Raw genomic sequence first — 20,907 nt, 5'->3', positions numbered from 1 at the left:
GTGACAATAGTACTGAACAACATTCTGTCATACAAGCATGACAAGCTTGTTTGTTTCATTCTATGATGTAATATACTGGCCGGTACTTATATTATGTTGTTTGCCACATTACCACTTATTTTGTTGTATGACTGTGCATTCTTAAATGGTTTAAAAAAAAAAAAAAAAAAAAGATTTTTTTAAAAAAGAGCAATTCTGTAAATCCAAATTTCATTTAAATTTCAAAGGCTTTGAGCAACAATTTTGAACAGTGTGTTTTTTATTGATATCTTAACACATTTAGGGAGTGAACATTTCCCAAATGTTATTTTTACCCTATATAAAGACCAACGTCGTGTCTGTCTCTAGGGACACTCTAATTTGAATGTCTTTCTTTGCACAACTTTTCTCCCAACAGCAATGGCGAGGAAATGAGTACAGCTGATAACTTCAATGATATATATTACTCACTAAAATACGAGGCAGATCTTCTCTTCACAAGGTTCCTCATAACTGTATTTTTCACATAGTGCATGCAACTCAACTGTATGATTGAAAAGCTGTCAGCAACTAAACTAGTTACTTCTCAGACTTTGATTTTTACTGTTTATATTATTCACTTCAAAAGGGATTCAAATCCAACTCGATATGAGATAAAATCAGAGCTATCACTGGAGGAGCCCGGAGTTATTGGTCCTCCTTTTAACTTCACTTTTCAGGTGAGCTTACTGTGCAGTCAACAGTTTATCATGCCTGACAACCTTGTGTGCAAACACCCAATTAACTCGCTGTCATCTCTCAGATCCAGAACCTTGGCTACTTTCCTGTGCAAGATCTACAGCTGAACATTGAGGTCCCAGAAATGACAAAAAATGGCAACCAACTATTGCAGATATCTAATTTGCACATTGACCAGGTGAATGCAGAGAAATGGTGATTTAATGTGAAATATTTGACTTCTGGATTTTTAGATCAGGCTTGTCAATCAATGAAAAGCTGGTTCATTTCATGATGAACACTCTACTGGCTCAGTTGAGGTTGCATTTGTTGCAAAAACAAGAATAGCAGTGAAATGTTGCATGATTGTAACAGTTCTTCTCCCTCCCATGTCCACTAGAGAGATGGTACACACTGTGTACCACCTCAGCATGTGGCACAGAGCAGGGCCTCACCTGAAGACCTCACCCGCTTCTCTCGTTTGGTACAGTACAGTTCCAACAAACTCAGTCACCAAAAATGATGATATGGCTTGATGCATTTTCCCTAATTCTGAATGTCGGATGTCACAGAATCAAACCAACACCCTGATTCTGCCAATACAATGCACAATGAACGTGGCATCCTACAGGGACATCACAGTTAGAATCACAGGAACTCTACGAGTGCATACTTTACATGCAGTGAGTATCCCACTCAAATGACCTTTTAAAACATCCATCCATCCATTTTCCGAGCCGCTTCTCCTCACTAAGGTCGCGGGGGTGCTGGAGCCTATCCCAGCTATCATCGGGCAGGAGGCGGGGTACACCCTGAACTGGTTGCCAGCCAATCGCAGGGCACATACAAACAAACAACCATTCTCACTCACAGTCATGCCTATGGGCAATTTAGAGTCTCCAATTAATGCATGTTTTTGGGATGTGGGAGGAAACCGGAGTGCCCGGAGAAAACCCACGCAGGCACGGGGAGAACATGCAAACTCCACACAGGCGGGGCCGGGGATTGAACCCGGGTCCTCAGAACTGTGAGGCTGACGCTCTAACCAGTCGGCCACCGTGCCGCCCATAGTGGCTTTTGGAAGTCAATTTTGAACCTGTTTTAGGTCAATTAGGATTACCAAAATTATTTCTACTTGTTAAATGCCAAAATAATGAGAGAATTACTTTTTTTTTTTTTTTGACATTTCACTTTCTTCAAAGTCAGAGGTTTACCTACATTTCATTCGTAGAAATAGGGTGGGTTTTCACATCTCTCTTGGTTGGACTCCTGGGGCTTGCGTGCCCCCCGGTTGTTGTCGGGGCGTGGAGGGATGGGGTTTGGGACGCTTTACATTAATCAGATGACAATAACAGTAAGGTGGGTGAGCAGGAAGCCGGGGGCTGGTGTCACTGACAATGTCCACCGCGGTGGAATGCCGACAAGTCTTGCCGGCCGGTGGGAACCTCGTTGGATGTAGAGGGGACATGCGGTAGCTGAGCTTGCCTATGTTCACAAGTCACGAACGAGGCCAAGTGTTCAAGAGCTTTCTGAGAGAGAGAGAGAGAGAGAGAGAGAGAGAGAGAGAGAGAGAGAGAGAGACAGAGAGAGGGCGAGAGAGAGAGAGAGAGAGAGAGAGAGAGAGAGAGAGATTCTCTCATTGCAAAGTTTGAACACTTTCAGCAAAATGTGTTTGAAAAATCCAAAGGTCGGGAGCTCAAAGGGACTTCGTTTGGATTTAATGATCAGTTCCCCAAGGAAATCAACGAGAGGCGTAAAATCGTGTACCCGTTGATGAACAATTACCGTGAGAAGGCAAACAAGTGTGGCTAGTTGTCATGGCTCTTCTAAATAAATACATCTTTTGATCTGTTGTCGTTATGAATTGTCAAAAGTGTATTGTATTTTGTTTCATTTTTTTCCACTTTTGCTTAGACAAACAAAAACAATGGAATCACGCAAGCCACCAGCATGAATTCTCACTCCTATCTGTCTGCTTTTCTGCTCTGCTTGTTTCCACACACACTAAACACACAAGTCACTCAAAACTCTTCTTGCGCACTACAAACAACCACCACACACCATATTATCCCATTGTTACTATTTGTTTACTATGTTCAGTGTTTGTTTGTTGCCCTTCTCTGTACCTTGACTTTGTTGTACTTAAATATAGCATCTCTATCACCCTCTCGAAATAACACTTGTCAACACAATACTAAGAAATCTCCCGAAAACTCTCAAAAAAACAACAACAAAGAATGCATAGTACCAAATCTATTTAAAATTATGATACACGCACCCATTATATGTCACACTTAACTTTTGTGTCATGGAATGTCAATGGCATTCGATCGCAAGCAAAGAGAATTAAGATTTTGGATTATATCACTAAATTTAAAACAGACCTCCTATTACAAGAAACACACCTTACTGAGTCAGAAGAAAAATGCCTCATTGACTAATTTCGATGAGGTTATCTCGGCCTTTTATAACTGTAGACAAAGAGTCTCAATACTAGTCCATAAAAGACTACTTTTTACAATAAACAGTACAGTAGTTGATACAGAAGGCCGATACATAATTATACAGGCTACAATATTTAACAAGCTTTACACAATTGTCAATGTATACGCTCCTAACAAAGATGATCCAGCCTTCTTTCACATGCTCTTTTTACACTTGTTAAACTTGTCAGTCAATTCTACAATTATCATGGTAGGTGATTTTAACCTCACGCTAAATCCCCTAATAGATCGCTCAAATCTCAAAAATAGCAATCAGCCACAATGCCCCAATATACTAGAGCAGTATATGGATGACTTTGGTCTTGTTGACATATGGAGGCTGAAAAATTGTACAAAAAGAGAATACACATTTTTCTCGTCGGTTCACCGCTCTTTCCCAAGAATAGATTTTTTTTCTTTCAAACAATTTGGCAGCTCAAAGAATTACCCCCCAAAATACATCCAATCATCATCAGCGACCATGCACCAATTTCTCTCAATCTAAAAGTTGAGTCAAGTTTGCGACCCCCACCAACATGTCCCTATTGAAGAACCCAGATTTGTATTCTTTCGTGAGCAAGGAATGGGCTGAGTTTTTGAAATTCAACGACTCCCCAAACATATCCCCATCTCTGCTGTCGGAAGCCGGGAAAGCTGCATTGAGATGTCGAATCATATCATACTCTTCAAATAAGAAAAACAAGAACAAAAATTGGAAAATGGAATTGAGGACAAAAATTAAACACCTCACAGAAGAATATATAATTAATCCGACAGATACGCTTAGAAACCAACTTCAAAAGGCAAAACATCAATTAGGCGTTATATTATCAAAAAGAACAGATTTTCTACAACAACAGTTAAGATACACTAACTGAGTAAAATAATAAATCTGGAAAATCCCTTGCAAAACAACTTCAGCGCAATAAAGAAAAGTCATTAATTACAGCCATTCAAGATTCAAACGACAACTGTACACAGTCACCGCTAGAAATAAATGACATTTTTTTGCAATTATTATAGCATCTTATACGTATGTTCAAACAACCCAGACCAAAAAGAAATGTAAACTTTTATTAAGGATCTAAATATTCCTCAACTAAATACACAAATTAAAGACAGCCTTAAAGTTCCTTTAACCATCACAGAATTACATAACGCATTAAAAAATATGCAATCGGGACGAGCGCCTGGTCCGGACGGAATCCCCGTTGAATTCATTAAACATTTCTGGCCAATACTAGTGCCTCAATTTTCAGTCAAGGAGATAAACGATAAAGGTCAAATTAGTAGCCATATGAACACAGCTTCAATTAAGTTATTACTAAAGTCAAGTAAACACCACACTCTCCTGGCTAATTATCAGCCCTTATCACTGATTAATGTAGACATCAAGATTATCTCGAAAGCCCTCGCAGCGAGACTTGAAAAGGTACTCCCGTCGATAATCCACTATGACCAGCAGGCTTCATTAAAGGTAGAAGTTCCACAAATAATGTCAGACAGTTTGGGTGGAGGGTCCACCTCCCACACAAGTGGCGGGTAGTGGGTGCTGGCGGGAATCTGTGGGGGGTTCTGTTCAGCTGATCAATTCTGACTCTCAATAAACATCAATTATAATACTAAGAAACCACAGCGGAAGCTTAAAAACTCTACTGTGACACAGTAAAACTGTTCCGGCATAAAGGGGATACAGCGCCTCCATTCTGCTTGACCTAACAGGACAAAAGAAAAAAGAAAAAAAAAAGGTGCGGCACTCTGAAGGATGAAACATGCGATCATGAGGCAAACTATTTTATGTTTGTATTCTATTCAATTATTTTATCACCCTATGTTTGGATAAAGTACAATATTATAGAGTGCTGTTTTTTTTTTTTTTAAAGAAAAGCATTTTTTTTTCTGGGGGGAGACGGGGAGGCTGGAACGGATTAATGGCATTTCCATTCATATCAGTTAGGAAGAATTATTTGAGATAAGAGTATTTCGATGTCAGAGCATGAACCCGGAACAGATTCAACTCGTATTTCAAGGCACCACTGTATATTTAAACTTGTGACTTTGAAGAACGTAATGAAAGATTGCCTTAAAAAAATCCTCATTATTCTGGCATTTAGCCAATAGAAATCCATCCATTTTCTGTATCGCTTATCATGTTGGTCAAACAGGAAGATTTGAATTGGATTTCATGTCAGACTGTGAGGGGGGGTTGGGGGGGGGGGGGGGAATATGTCATTTTATATAGTGTATGTAAACATCAGGTTTAACTGTACATGTTCTATTAAACTGTCTTTCAGATACTCGCTGGTATATTGAGTTGTTTTGTAAAAGGGGGAAAAAATGACACCATGTTTTGTTTATTTTTCCTGTCTAGTTGAAGTTTAAAATCCTTGAACTGGTCACCAGTGCATCAGTGGAGCTGCCCTCCACCAGTCATATGTTTCTACATGAAGAGAGACCTGTCAGACAAGTGAGTCAATTAAAATGCTTTGTTTTTGTGAAACACTATATACATTCTTCAGACCACAATTACCTTTGTTGTATCCAGAGCTGTCATTTTGACATAGTAAAGCATTTATTTTGTGACATTCACACTTATACAAGTATGGCTACATAAATAATGTATAAGTCCCGCGTCTGAGACATACAAAAATGAGCAGGGATGCGTAAAACATTATTAAGCATTTATTAGATTTTGACTGATTTGCATTGTGGCCTCTCACTGTTTATTAGATGCTTATATTTACTTACTGTATTTGCCCAGCTCATGTTCAGTAATTGTTTTGGTTCATGTTTCGTTAATGTTGTAATGTGTTGTAATGTTAAGGTATGAATGTGTTTTGAAAGTTTAGTGATCACGATAACGTGATCAAACAGAAGTATAGTGCGCTGCAAAATATCTAAAGCAAAGGAGAAGGGCCCTGTGAACGTTGGTACAGGAGTTCATTTGCTGTGTGGTGCTCAGGGACCGAAAGGACCAGCAGCACAACGTGTCAAAGTCTAGTCTCACGTGTTGAAGTCTGTGCTGCCATCTATTGGTTAATTTACACAAAAAAAAAAACAATGCTTCATTTGTTTTCTCTTTTCTGTGTAGACTGGAAAGAATAACTCTATAATCGGAATTTTGAGCAGGATAAATTTATCTCATTCGGGCAAATAATTATCAGTCAAAAATGTATGAATATGTTCCATCTTCTGTGGTGATTTATTGATTGTTAATCAGTATCATGCAGAGGATATGATTAATTAATTCATGCTATCTAATGTAAATTTGCATTCTCTGGTTTTCATCACACATTGTTATAAAGTTCATTTCAGATGTATTTAGCAAACCGAGTATTTTACCAAACCGAGCAATTTTAAAAAGTATTTTTTTCACCCCCTCTTCCCCAACCACCCCCACCCCCACCCTTCTGAAAAAAAAACTGACAGATAATACTGGAAATCCGAAAGGAGGGAGATTACAGAATCCCAACCTGGATAATCCTCGGTAGCACACTGGGAGGACTCTTATTGTTAGCCCTGCTCTGTTTGGCTCTCTGGAAGGTAAGTGCTGTGCAGTCATCAGAGAGAAAATACATCAATTTGACCACACAGAGGACATATTAACCATAATACTTGGCAATGCTACGAAATTATTATGAATCGTTTGTCTTAAGTATGCCTATAATAACTCATTCTGTTTTGAAGAAAAAGGAAGGGATAGTGAGGTTAGTTGTGAAGTTGCCTTAAAGTGGAGTCTTTAACCCTATCTTGTGCCTCTAATTTTATATAATGTACCAGAAACCACCGCGGCAGAGGAGAAACAACCAATCAGAGGCCAAAGCCATGACTTACAAGGTGTTAATCATTAGTCCCACATTCGAGGGCACACGCCTGTGACCTTGCTAAAAACAAATTTCAAAATGATTTTAGTGTTATAATGACACTCAATTAAGAATAAGGTGCTTTTCTGGAGTAAAATGGTAACAATTCAGTCCAACAGGAGCCAGAGACGACAAATCAAATTTATCATGTACTACTGTCATGTCATAATGACTGTTTTTAAAAAAATATGACAAACAATATTTTTTTTTTTTCAAATTGTAAACTCTCGCTTAAATGTGCCACCACAAAGCATTTGATATCAAACAATCTTTATATGATTGAAGTATAAACTGGAAGAGGTTTTCATAAAAATAAAAGATTTCATTAGGAATTACAGCAATTGTATGAGGAAAACCATCAAAGTACAGTATATTTCATAATTGTTAAGAGAACCATCATTTTTAAGACTTGGATTTCCACATAAGACTGGACGGTGGGTTACTGGTCAGTACATCTGTCCACAGTTGAAAGGTCCCGAGTTTGAATCATGGCTCAGGCTCTAGTTCGTCCGTTCTGTCCTGCTGATAAACTGAGGATGTTAACCAGAGGAAAGACTGGAAGTAACAAACAATGCGATACAAAATGCCTTTCAGTCCTGGGAGAGGAACTGTGGTCTCCTGTCTGCGACCTGGTCGGACAGGATGCCATGGATCCTGAAGATGTGCTTAACGAGAACATTTTCCGTTTCCAGGGAAGAGGGCAACTTGGGGAGGGCAATGAAGGGACTCATTTTAGAAAACTGATAAACAACAGTGAGGATTATAGTTTCCACGGGGCAGAGGAAGACCGGTAATAAAGTCCAGGGCAATATGTGACCAAAGGCGGAAGGTAATACGATGCGGCTGAAGAAGATCAGCGGGAGAATGAGGAGAAGGCTTTTTGCATGCACAGACAAACTAATGATGCAATGTCCCTTTGAAGACCTGGCAACCAGAATCTCTGGGAAATGAGAAATTTGGTTCAGCTGCCTCCAGGTTGACACGGTACCTTCGACCCTTGTCCCCATTGTAAAACCTTGGGTCATAATTAGACAGACACAAACAGCTTTTCCTTCTGACGTTCTTCAGGAAAGTGAACATCCTTTGCTGTGTTGGCCACCCTTTTATCCACCTCCCACTGGAGTGCCCAAACAGCTCGGGCCACAGGCACTACGGCCTCTGGAGCTCGGTCGTCAGACGGAGGACAGTAGATCCTCGACAGGGCATCTGGCTAGACATTCTGGGAATCTGGTCTGTAAGTTATGGAAAACATTTAATGTGAGTGTAAGAAGCAAGGCCCAACGTGCTTGATTGGAGTTCTATCTGCGAGCTGAACTGATGAAGGCAGTGGTTTTGTGGTCCGTAAGACCCTGTAACGGGACAGCAGTGCCCTCCAGCCAGTGCCCTCACTCCTGTAGTGCGAAAACAATGGCCAGAAGCTCCCTATTACCAACATCATAATTGCTTTCTGTTTGACGGCGGCGAACACAATATCATCAAGGTAAACTGGTTGATCATGTCACAAATCAGATTATGATATATCGTGGGAGCACTAAAAGGCATGACAACGTACTAAAAGTCCCCCAAGATTGTATCAAATGCAGTTCCATTCATCCCTCTCCTTAGTCCTAACCAGTTGGTACGTGTTGCAGAGGTCAAGTTTGGTGAAAATGTTTGCTGATGCCTTTTCAGTGAATAAACTCATGATGAAAGTGACTTTCGATCTATCATGAGTATATGTCAGTGGCTGCAGATCATAAACTAACGCGCACCGATGGATAAATTGTCCTCACGAGCCAAGTTCACCACCATAAAGAGGTGGATGTGATGTATTTCGTTCACGCGTGCACTGCACATTGGGAACATGGGGAGATGACATATCAGATAAGGGAAATGTTATGGATGGACTGCTCCCTGAAATAAACAAAGCGGATGCCTGAGCTGCAAGTGAACATAATGTGCCAATACTGGTAGTCAAAATGGGGAAAGCTTCGATGAGCTCTAATAGCATCTGCTCGTGCTGCCCAACTAGTTGCCCTTGGCTTGTTAAAGCCAGGTGCAAGCAATCAGATTCCATGGGGTCCATATGGCCAGATTATTCTGTTAAGAAGGCGTACCACTGAATCTTGGATCTTGCAGCAGATTTAACACTCTGGACAAAAAAAAAAGAATTTAACGAACAAAGGCCGTGCATACCACATGAAGTAAAATAATGAGAAATTTAACAAAAAGCGACGACGACAAGAGATCGACTTATAAAAAAAGAAAAAGACATTAATACGAAATATAAAGACTTAGGTTGGCGACAAGCCACATAAGAAGGATCATGGCTTGAACAGAAATCACAAACAGGATCTAAATTACACAAGATTCAAAATACAAGTAAACAGAAGACAATAGAGGATCTTTTCGAAACAATGAAAAGATGGTAAGTACGACAGATTCAAACATAATACAAAGACCTGATACACTTGAGGACACTAGATGGGCAATAGAAGTAAGCAATAAACAATAATGCGGTGCCGTTCTTCTGCGACCGTGGTGCCTTAATACCCATCTGATTGTAACAAAAGAGCAGGCGCGTCATCGGAAAGGAGACTGAGAAAACAAACAAAACAGTGGAGTAGGCGGGCTGAGAATTAGGAACATGACAACACTGTTAGTGGTAGAAGATGAATGGATTACAGTTATATCACTTTGTCCAAATACTGTGGAGCCTCAGAAAAAGAAGGTACTCTCATCAAATGGCTGGAATACCTAAATGGTAAATGCCATATTCTTATGAAACATCCGAAATTTACGTCGTAAGGCTACACTTTATTCACATCTTGATCGTTTTCTTTCAAATAGATACATTGTGGATGTATGTAAAATCACAGTCGTAAAAACTCTCCAAATACTTCTGGACCTACAGTATTTTTATGTGTATGTCTAAAAAGTGTTATTTTTCTTCCCAGTTGGGCTTCTTCCAGAGGCAGAAAAGGAGCGATGCGGACGAGCGAGAAATGAATGGAAAAGTGGCTGAGGAACGGTAACGCAGGCTAGGTGCCCCCAGCAGACATCTTTCCCACAGGGGAACCGACACTCAGGGACCACTCCTCCTTCCCCTCTTTCTCCAACAACCACCGTGCGCCACCTAGACAGCTCCGTGTGATCACTGAGGCAAGGCACCTTCAGCGCACTGGATGTGTCCCACGCCACAACTCAGCACTGCCACACTCACTTCGATTTGACTGCACTGTTCCGACATGAGGGCCTTCGTCCACGTATCCCACTGTCCTCAGTGTCAATCCTTCACAGGTCTTGGGCCTTTTTGTTTTTCTTTGGCGCTTTCTCGTCATTTCTAAGGAACAATAGAGAAAGTGTTGATTGCTTTTTTGGGGAGAATTTCTTGCAAATCTCTTTGAATCTTCTTTTTGTAATATTTATTTAACTCATAGTAAATATATTATACATGAAAAACCTCAAGGGTAACATGTCACCCAGAAAGCTGCCACAAATGTAAAGATATATTGTTGTATGTTGAATTTGATATTTAAAAGCAGCAGTTGACTTTCATCGTGATGTATGATGATATAAAACTGTACCAAAATCACCAAAAAGTTGAAAGAAAATTAATTGTTAAAGTGAACAGACTTCTATTTTCTCTGAAGTTCCTGTTTTTATTCCATTCATCCTTGAAAACATGCAGGATGGTCTTATGATATTTGATGCACTTTTACTTTGTACAAATTTAACTTGAATTTGTAAATAGATGTCTACTTTTTTATAACCTTTCAAATATTATGAAATGTTATTATTCTGCACATGGCATTATGTGTAAAAAGAAAGTGGAAAACAATCAAGAACATGATTGTTTCCCATGGTAGCGCACCTTTTACCATCCCTTGCATCAGGACAAAACACTGCAGCAACATTTTTCTTGTGGATGAGAACATTTAATAAAATGATGACATAGATTAAGACAGTGTGCCTCAATCCTTCTGGTCTCGCCAATGAATGTCACTCTGTCCTGTTGGACGGGGTGTAAAGAGCTGTAATACGTCAATGAATAAAACATGTATTTACATGTACATTTGGCTCTGAAATCTCTGATGGTATAGAGAAAGGGGGAGTCAACCCAGTTCACTAGGGGGTTCAATCCAGAATGTAATTAATTTCAAGACAAATTAAACACTGCAGCAAACCTGAAGTTATGAGCGAGAAGTTCTATAAATCTATAACTGTCTGTGAGGCAGTGAATGTGTATAGGCTGAGTAACTTGTGATTGGATGAGAAAGCCAAGGGAGCAAGTGTGAGCTAACGGTGAGGGAGCCTGTTTTTCTGGAGGGGAGCCTGAGGTGTGAAATATGTATGAAAGAGAGTAGAAGGTTGAGCAGAAAGCTAAGTTTGATGTTATTTTGGCAAAGTTACAGCCAGCCTTGACCCATCTTGTTTGCATGAAAGAGGCCATTTGCAACCACTTCCAAATATGGGTTAGCTTGGTCCAGGGTGCTTTAGTTCCTGCACCCTTACCCGCTGTGAACACCAAGAAAACCTAGTGCAGTATGAAAAGGCCTTAACGAGGTGGGTTTGTCATAGTATCTGACCAGACCTTGAAAGCAACGAAGATGTCACTCATGTAGAAACAAAGGCAACATGAGTAGCCTGTGGACCTCTTCTGAAAATAGCTTGCCAGTGACATTGTGATTTCCAAGTAATGTTGTAGAAGTGATCTTCTATACCAGTTATCCTTACTTCTGTTGTGGGTATGCCACAGCCTATCCCAGCTGATTTTGGACAGAGGCCAGGGTACACCCTAGACTGGTCGCCAGCCAATCGCAGGGCACATATAGACAAACAACCATTCACCTTCACACCTCAGGATGATTTAGTCTTCTACTGACCTAACATGCATGGTTTTGGAATGTGGGAGGAAAACGGAGTACCTGCAAAAAAAAACAAAAAAAACACCCAGTCACTGGGAGAACATGCAAACTCCACATGGGAAGGCTGCACCTCAAATTTGAACCCCGAACCTCATCACTGTGGAGCACACGTCCCACCCATGGTAAATCCATCAATCCATTTTCTGAGCCGCTTCTCCTCACTAGGGTCGTGGGCGCGCTGTAGCCCATCCCAGCTATCATCATGCAGGAGGACGGGTACACCCCGAACTGGTTGGCAGCCAATCGGTAGGTTAATTGAATACTCTAAATTGCCCGTAGGTATGAATTTGAGTGTGAATGGTTGTTTGTTTATATGTGCCCTGCGATTGGTTGGTGACCAGTTCAGAGAAGGAGAAGAAGAAAAAATAAATGTTTACCACAGAAAACATGTTTTTGTCAGCCAGTTCACAAATTGTATTTTGTCGGCTATTAGATAGACAGAATTTTTTTTTTTTTTTAAATCTACATATCAGACATTTCCTGAACAGTACGTAAACCAGACAGCACATCCAGTACACCTAAATTAAACAATTATTGACACATTTCATGGCATATGATGCAGTTTCAGGGTGAAAAAAATGATCTAGACAATCCCACTTCAATTTTCTTTAATTCCAGCAACTCTTTGTTTGGACCAGAATGTTTGAGGAAAATTGTGTGCACTGAAAAATGTTCCTGGAAAACAACAAGAGTTTGACTCTTGCACTGTTGGGTGCTGTCTGTATGGCGAGATGAAGGTTTGGATAACTGAAAGGAGAATTCCTTGTGTGAGTGTGTGCTTCTATTACAAATGGGGTTTTGGTTGAATTAAAAAAAAAAAAAACAGGATTATGGTATTGTAATGTGTGTGTCTTTTCAGTGACAAAACTCTTCCAATGAGGTACATTTTTCATCACTCTGTTTGTTATTAGTGTTTTACAATAGAAACCACAGAAGGTTAAAAGATAGAATAAAAACAAAACACACAAGTACTCCATTACACACATATACAGGTAAATGAGTAGCCGTTAAACTGTGTTAGAAAAACACCCGAACTGGGCGCCAGCCAATCGCAGGGCACATAGAAACAAAAAAACATTCGCAATCACATTCACACCTACAGGCAGAGTCTTCAATGAATGCATGTTCTTGGGATGTGGGAGGAAACCGCAGTGCCCGGAGAAAACCCACGCAGGCACGGGGAGAACATGCAAATTCCACATAGGCAGGGCCGGGATTCAAACCCTGGACATCAGAAGTGCGAGACAAATGTGCTAACCAGTCCCTATTGTGCTGCCTCTGCTCACCCACCTTACTGTTATTGTCATATGATTATTGTGAAGTGTCTTTTTTGTCTATTATTAATAGTAACAATAATAATAATAATTAATAATAATAATAAACAAAAATATTTAACAATCGCATTACAGACAGCGAGGGATTGATATGTATGTGTACATACTGTATATACATTTATTATTAATTTACAATTATTTTAAATGTGTGTGCTTATTTTCATGTGCTTGACTGATTCAACATTAGCCGTTAGCTTGGAGAAACGGCTGCTAGTGAAAGCTAAAAAAAAAAAAAAAAAAAAAAAGGATCACCGATCCCATCTCAAGATGGAGTAATGTGTTTATTTAAATGATTTGTTCATTGACTGTATATACTTGTGTACAGTATACTCAGTATCTTCAAATATATTTTTTTGTCAGGTCATGTATTCTAATCAGTCAGGTCAAACCAACATTACAACATGACAGAAATAATTGGTGCTAACTTATTGTAATTAAATTACTTTATTGTTATTAAATTACTTCACACAAACCGAAACTTTAGCACATGATTCGACAGAACGCTGGCATGTTTACGTACAACCATCCGTGCTAACACTAGCTTGCTAGGCTACATAACGTTTTGTTGCCTGCTTGCGAGCCGTATCGTATTAAAAGTAAGTGAACATACCTCAAGCAATCCTTGAACGAACGTCTTCTCCCGAGCACCGGTGACCGCCACCACCACACATTTCCCCCCATTTTGTTCTTTTTTGACCAACACAATAAAGGCGCGATCGATTGTTGCTGTCGTCCCGAAGGTAACGAGTGTATCCAGTCCCGTTTGAGTTGACAAGATAAAGCCCAGTGATCGTAAAAGATGGAGTAATGTGTCTATTTAAATGATTTGTTCATTGACTGTATATACTTGTGTACAGTATACTGAGTATCTTCAAATATATTTTCTTGTCAGGTCATGTATTCTAATCAGTCAGGTCAAACCAACATTACAACATGACAGAAATAATGGGTGCTAACTTATTGTAATTAAATTACTTTATTGTTATTAAATTACTTCACACAAACCGAAACTTTAGCACATGATTCGACAGAACGCTGGCATGTTTACGTATATATATATATATATATATATATATATATATATATATATATATATATATACACACACACACACACACACACACACACACACACACACCACCAGCTGGAACTGTTAGAGTTTGAGTTCACAAAGGGGATGAATAACAGACCAAGTGAACATTAAATATTTTAAACAACTCAGAGGAGCTCTTATTGGTGCTTCAGAGCAGAGAGCAGACCATTAAAACAGAGAAGGCTCAACATCCAAGTGATGTTATTACACAGTCGTCCCAGCAGCATAATTCGTCTACTGAACACACCCGCACAGACAGCCACAGTAGCATGCTAATAGAACAAACCACAAATTATGTACAAAAATAATGTGCAAACCCTTCAACAGTGGGACATCTTATTTTTATTGCCGCTATGAGGTGACCCACATTTCCGTACAACCGGGTGTAAAGCACAAATAGGACAGTCATAAATGTCCATGAACTGACAATATAAAGGAACACCTTTACCTAAGGATAACATGAGGATGAAATACTAGTGACAAACAATCAGCCAACCAGAAAGGACTCATACGAATTGACCCATGCTGTAGCAACTTTGCATTCGTAGCAGAAGGGGGCAGTGTCATACCATATCCAGCAACAGGCACTGTTGTCCAATATAAATTACAACAATGCGCAAAAAAACGTAAATAGGTTGTATTAGCAATGCTGTGGTGCCACTCAGCAACCTTAATCTTAGTTGTTTTTAATTGTGGCCTTGAATCTCGGTTCCGGCCTTGCTGTGCATGCAAGTTTTTTTTCCAGGTACTCCGACCTCCTCTTCTATCCCAAAATGTATGTTCATCAAAGACCCAAAATTGTGCTATTAAAAAAAAAGGATGGATGGATGCTTTCACTTGTGGCCACCATGCCACCAGCTTTCAGCTTCATCCACTTCCTCACCAACATGTACACTAATTGCTTCTTAGATGTGCTAACCTGGGGTGTCAAACTCAAAATGACATCGGGCCAAAATTTAAAATTGGGACAGTCGCGGGGCAAACTCAATATTTATTAAAAATTGACTGCAATTGGGTGGTACGGTGGACGATTGCTCAGAGCGTCTGCCTCACAGTTCTGAGGAGCGGGGTTCAATCGCCGGCCACGCCTGTGTGGAGTTTGCATGTTCTCCCCTTCCGTGCCTGCGTGGGTTTTCTCCGGGCACTCCGTTTTCCTCCCACATCCCAAAAACATACATGCTAGGTTAATTGACAACTCTAAATTGGCCGTAGGTGTGAATGTGAGTGGGAATGGTTGTTTGTTTGTATGTGCCCTGCGATTGGCTGGCATCCAGTTCAGGGTGTACACCGCCTCCTGCCCGATGATAGCTGGGATAGGCTCCATCACGCCCGCGACCCTAGTCAGGAGAAGCGGCTCAGAAAATGGATGGATCCAATTTGTACACTATATAAAACACTTAACATCACACTTACATTTGAGAACCACGTGGATAAGGACAATGACCTGTTTTTTTCACAACCGTTCACAATTGGTGTGTGCACCATGAGTGTGCAGTTTCCTTTCCTTATGTGAGTTTGGAATTGGGTGTTATCAATGTTAATTGGGGTCAGCTGGAACACAATAAGAGCAAATTTGAGAACAAATTACATTTTTTTTCCTTTTTTTTATATATGGTATCATGGTGGTTCTCTGGCCTCATAGTGGCTTCCATCCATCCATCCCTTTTCTGAGCCGCTTCTCCTCACCAGGGTCGCGGGCGTGCTGGAGCCTATCCCAGCTATCATCGGGCAGGAGGGGGGGGGTACACCCCGAACTGGTTGCCAGCCAATCGCAGGGCACATAGAAACAAACAACCATTCTCACTCACAGTCATGCCTATGGGCAATTTAGAGTCTCCAATTAATGCATGTTTTTGGGATGTGGGAGGAAACCGGAGTGCCCGGAGAAAACCCACGCAGGCACGGGGAGAACATGCAAACTCCACACAGGCGGGGCCGGGGATTGAACCCGGGTCCTCAGAACTGTGAGGCTGACGCTCTAACCAGTCGGCCACCGTGCCGCCCATAGTGGCTTTTGGAAGTCAATTTTGAACACCCACTAAAATGACCAAATATGGTTCTTGCTGCTGTCAGGCCCACAGTGCACTGGCATAGCCTTGAGGCAAGGATATACAGTGGGTACAGAAAGTATTCAGACCCCCTTAAAATGTTCACTCTTTTTTACATTGCAGCCATCTGCTCAAATAATTTAAGTTAATTTTTTCCACATTAATGTACACACAGCACCCCATATTGACAGAAAAAAAACTGAATTGTTGAATTTTTTTATTAAAAAAGAAAAACTGAAATATCACACAGCCATAAGTATTCAAACCCTTTGCTCAGTATTTAGTAGACGCACCCTTTTGAGCTAATACAGCCATGAGTATTTTTGGGAATGATGCATCAAGTTTTTCACACCTGGATTTGGGGATCCTCTGCCATTCCTCCTTGCAGATCCTCTCCAGTTCTGTCAGGTTGGAGGGTGAACGTTGTTGGACAGCCTTTTTCAGGTCTTTCCAGAGATGCTCAATTGGGTTTAAGTCAGGGTTCCGGCTGGGCCATTCAAAAACAATCACGGAGATGTTCTGAAGCCACTCCTTTGTTATTTTAGCTGTGTGCTTAGGGTCATTGTCTTTTGAAGGTGAACCTTCGGCCCAGTCTGAAGTCCTGAGCACTCTGGAGAAGGTTTTCATTCAGGATATGCCCGTACTTGGCCGCATTCATCTTTCCTTCGATTGCAACCAGTCGTCCTGTCCCTGCAGCTAAAAAACACACCCACAGCATGATGCTGCCACCACCATGCTTCACTGTTGGGACTGTATTGGACAGGTGATGAGCAGTGTCTGGTTTTCTCCACATATCCCACTTAGAATTAAGGCCAACAATTACTATCTTGGTCTCATCAGACCAGAGAATCTTACTTCTCACCATCTTGGAGTCCTTCTGGAGTCCCTCCCGACTGGCGGAGGGCTGCAGTGATGGTTGACTTTCTATTTTTTTGTAACCTTGGCCCGATATGTGCCTTGCCACAATACTGTCTCTGAGCTCTTCAGGCAGTTCCTTTGTCCTCATGATTCTCATTTGCTCTGACATGCACTGTGAGCTGTAAGGTCTTATATAAACAGGTGTGTGGCTTTCCTAATCAAGTCCAATAAGTATAATCAAACACAGCTGAACTCCAATGAAGGTTTCGAACCATCTCTAGGATGATCAGAAGAAATGGACAGCACCAGAGTTAAATGAGTGTCACAGCAAAGGGTCTGAATACTTATTATGGCTGTGTGATATTTCAGGTTTTCGTTTTTAATAAATCAGCAAAACTTTCAACAATTACCTTTTTTTCCTGTAAATATCGGGTACTGTGTGTACATTAATGAGGAAAAAATGAACTTAAATGATTTTAACAAATGGCTGCAATATAACAAAGACTGAAAGGTTTAAGGGGCTCTGAATACTTTCCGTACCGACTGTACAGTATAAGTGAGTGGAGACTATCAAAGTGGAAGGGGAGTTAGCCACGTATTCAGGAAAATGTTCTAGAAAGAAAAAAACATGTTTACCCCCTGTGCTGACTCATAGGTGCAAAGAAGGCAAGTGTTCTTTATTCAGCAGCGGGGCTTAATAAGACAAGCAAAGCAGGCAGAGAACACGGTGAAGGTGTGAGGGGAACGCATTAGGCGACTTCAAAAATTACTGGAGAAATTGCAAAGGAAATGTATGAGGGGCCGTTAGGGACATTATTCAGGATTAGCTCTCACACTTACTATTCAAATGCTTTCACACACACACAAACTACTGAAAAGCTCTCATGAGGACTACTCAAACACTCTCATACACACGAGTCTTGCTCTCATTGAGACTACTCAAATGCTCTCAATTACGCTACTCAAATGCTCTCATTTACACTTCTCAAATGCTCTCATTTACACACATCAAATGCTCTCATTGGCACTACTCAAATGTTCTCATTTACACTACTCAAATGCTCTCATTTACACAAGTCTTGCTCTCATTAACACTACTTGAATGCTCTCATACACACGTGTCTTGCTCTCATCAACACTACTCAAATGCTCTCATTGACTTCTCAAATGATCTCATTTACACTAGTCTAATGCTCTCATTTACACTACTCAAATGCTCTCATTTACACTAATACAATGCTCTCATTTACACTACTCAAATGCTCTCATTTACACTAATACAATGCTCTCATTTACACGACTCAAATGCTCTCATTTGCACTACTCAAATGCTCTCATTGACACTGCTCAAATGCTCTCATACACACGCGTCTTGCTCGCATCAAAACTATTCAAATGCGTTCAGGCGAGCATTTCAATATATATGAGAATGTTTGAGTAGTCCTTATGAGAGCCTTTCAGTAGTTTGTGTGTGTGCGAAAGCATTTGAATAGTAAGTGTGAGAGCTAATCCTGAATAATGTCCCTCATACAGAAATGCGTCAGCCTGACTTCGAGCTCAAGGTTCTGATATCATATGCAGAAGAATGTAATCACTCTTCTTCCATAAAGCTGAAACATAAATGCAGATGAATTTATTCAGTGAAAGGGACTTAGTGAGTGGCTTGATGAGTTTGAAAATGATCCAAAAGAAAAAAAACCTTCAAAGTCAGCCCACTTAGTCATGATTTTAGATTTTGAACCCTCTTGAAGTCCTTTAGAGACCTAAATGTTAATTGGGAAGTTAACAAAGTTAGGAAAAAAATTAAAAGGGTTATGGATGATATGGATATGACTCAGGTAATTAATGGCCCTACGAGAATTACAAACTCCACCCGAACTCAGATTGATCTAACCTTTACGAATAGGCCAGAAAGGATCTTGAAGCCATACAATATGCTCACAGGATTGTCTGAACACAATCCTATAACGGTCACAAGAAAATTTAATAAAAAGCGCTTCAAACCCTTGGCCACCACTGAATCCAATAGGATATCAAAACATGAACAACAAAACTTCCAAGATTCTATCCAGGAAGTAAACTGGGATGTATTACTCGCTGGTAAAAATTTAGATGAGGATTGTTCTAAATTTGCCAACAAAATACAAAAAATGATTATACAGTTTACATGGATAATTAAACTAAAAGCTAGAAAGAATGGCCTTCCTTGGTTAAACATATTTATTCTGAAACCGATGAAAGAACGCGATCATTCCTTGAAGTTGTTGGTCAAATCAGGATACAATAGACAACACTTTATTTCACTGAGAAATAGGGTAGTGAAAGAAATAAGAAAATCTAAAGATGACTTTTTCATTACTGCTCTGAATAGTGCGAAGGGAAATTCAAAAATAACTTGGAATTATATTTAAAAACTATTGGGTGATACACAAAATAACAAAACAAAACTAATGCAAATTAAATTAAAGATACCAAAGTTATCGATTTAATTCATTCACTCAAACCATCTAAGGCAAAGGATGTTTTGGGAATGGACACGAGCATGCTCAAAGATCTAGGTTCAACTCTTGCTACTCCTATTGCCTCAATTATTAATCTTTCAATTCCATCTGGTCACTTTCCAAAGGCCTGGGAATCTGCTATTGTTACCCCTGTCTTTAAATCCGATGACTCAACTTCTCTGAATAACTACCGACCTATAAGCATTCTTCCGGCCATTTCCAAAGTTGCAGAAAATTGGGTGTGAGAGCAGATTGTCCATTATTTAAACAGCAGCTCCCCCTCCCTCCACGCCATGCAGTTTGGTTTCAGATCCAAGCATTCCACTGAAATGGCTACATGCCTCTTCATTGAGAAAATTAAATCTTCTCTCGACAAGGGTGGAGTTGTAGGGGCGGTGTTCTTGGACCTCAGGAAAGCTTTCGATACAGTAAATCACTCTGTTCTACTTACCAAGCTCTCAAAATTTAACTTCTCTCGCAAAACTGTGAGCTGGATTGAATCATATCTGCATGACTGAACACAATCTGTATCAGTAAACAACTGCAGATCAGAGCCTCTTAGGCTAACCTCTGGAGTCCCTCAGGGATCAATATTGGGCCCCCTTTTATTTAGTCTTTATATCAACGATTTGCCCACTGTTTGCTCTGAAGCAGAGTGCGTAATGTATGCAGACAACACAGTTTTCTTTGTTCATGGTCGCTCCAAAGATACTGTTGCTGCTAAACTCACTAATACAATGTCCTGTGTCACAACTTGGTTGCAGGAGTGCTGTCTACAGCTAAACATTTATAAAACTGTAGGCATGTATTTCACTAAAACAAATAGAGTATCACCTGACCCCGACATACTTGTTAATAGAGAAAAATGCAAATTGTCAGCCAATACAAATATCTTGGGTTAATAATAGATTCACAGCTTTCCTTTAAAGCCCATATTGACAAATTGTGTAAAAATATCAAATTAAACCTCACAAATTTTCGTGCAATTCGAAATGAAATGTCAACTGAAGCTGCATAAATTTACTTGCATTCAATGATTCTTAGTCACTTCAACAATTGCATAACCAGTTGGTCCCAGGCTGGTCAGAATGCAAAAAAAAACATTGGAAGTTTTGTACAAACAA

General features: G+C 40.2%; 1 protein-coding gene across 2 annotated transcripts in view; it reads left to right on the top strand.

Moving 5' to 3' along the window:
• itga11a (integrin, alpha 11a) overlaps window positions 1-11,061 on the top strand; it is a 71,429-nt gene extending 60,368 nt beyond the window's left edge. For both annotated transcript variants that reach the window (XM_061670402.1, XM_061670403.1), the window contains 8 exons: window positions 398-481; window positions 608-698; window positions 782-895; window positions 1,097-1,180; window positions 1,269-1,379; window positions 5,551-5,646; window positions 6,609-6,722; window positions 9,979-11,061. In XM_061670402.1, the coding sequence (XP_061526386.1) occupies window positions 398-481; window positions 608-698; window positions 782-895; window positions 1,097-1,180; window positions 1,269-1,379; window positions 5,551-5,646; window positions 6,609-6,722; window positions 9,979-10,056 (772 nt within the window). In that variant the 3' untranslated portion in view covers window positions 10,057-11,061. The remainder of the gene's footprint in view (window positions 1-397; window positions 482-607; window positions 699-781; window positions 896-1,096; window positions 1,181-1,268; window positions 1,380-5,550; window positions 5,647-6,608; window positions 6,723-9,978) is intronic.
• Window positions 11,062-20,907: the final 9,846 nt, after the last annotated feature.

The sequence above is a fragment of the Phycodurus eques genome, chromosome 2 (assembly GCF_024500275.1).
Source record: "Phycodurus eques isolate BA_2022a chromosome 2, UOR_Pequ_1.1, whole genome shotgun sequence".
NCBI lineage: Eukaryota > Metazoa > Chordata > Actinopteri > Syngnathiformes > Syngnathidae > Phycodurus > Phycodurus eques.
The sequence above is the reverse complement of the archived record's forward strand: the minus strand, read 5'-3'. Positions and strand labels throughout refer to the sequence as shown.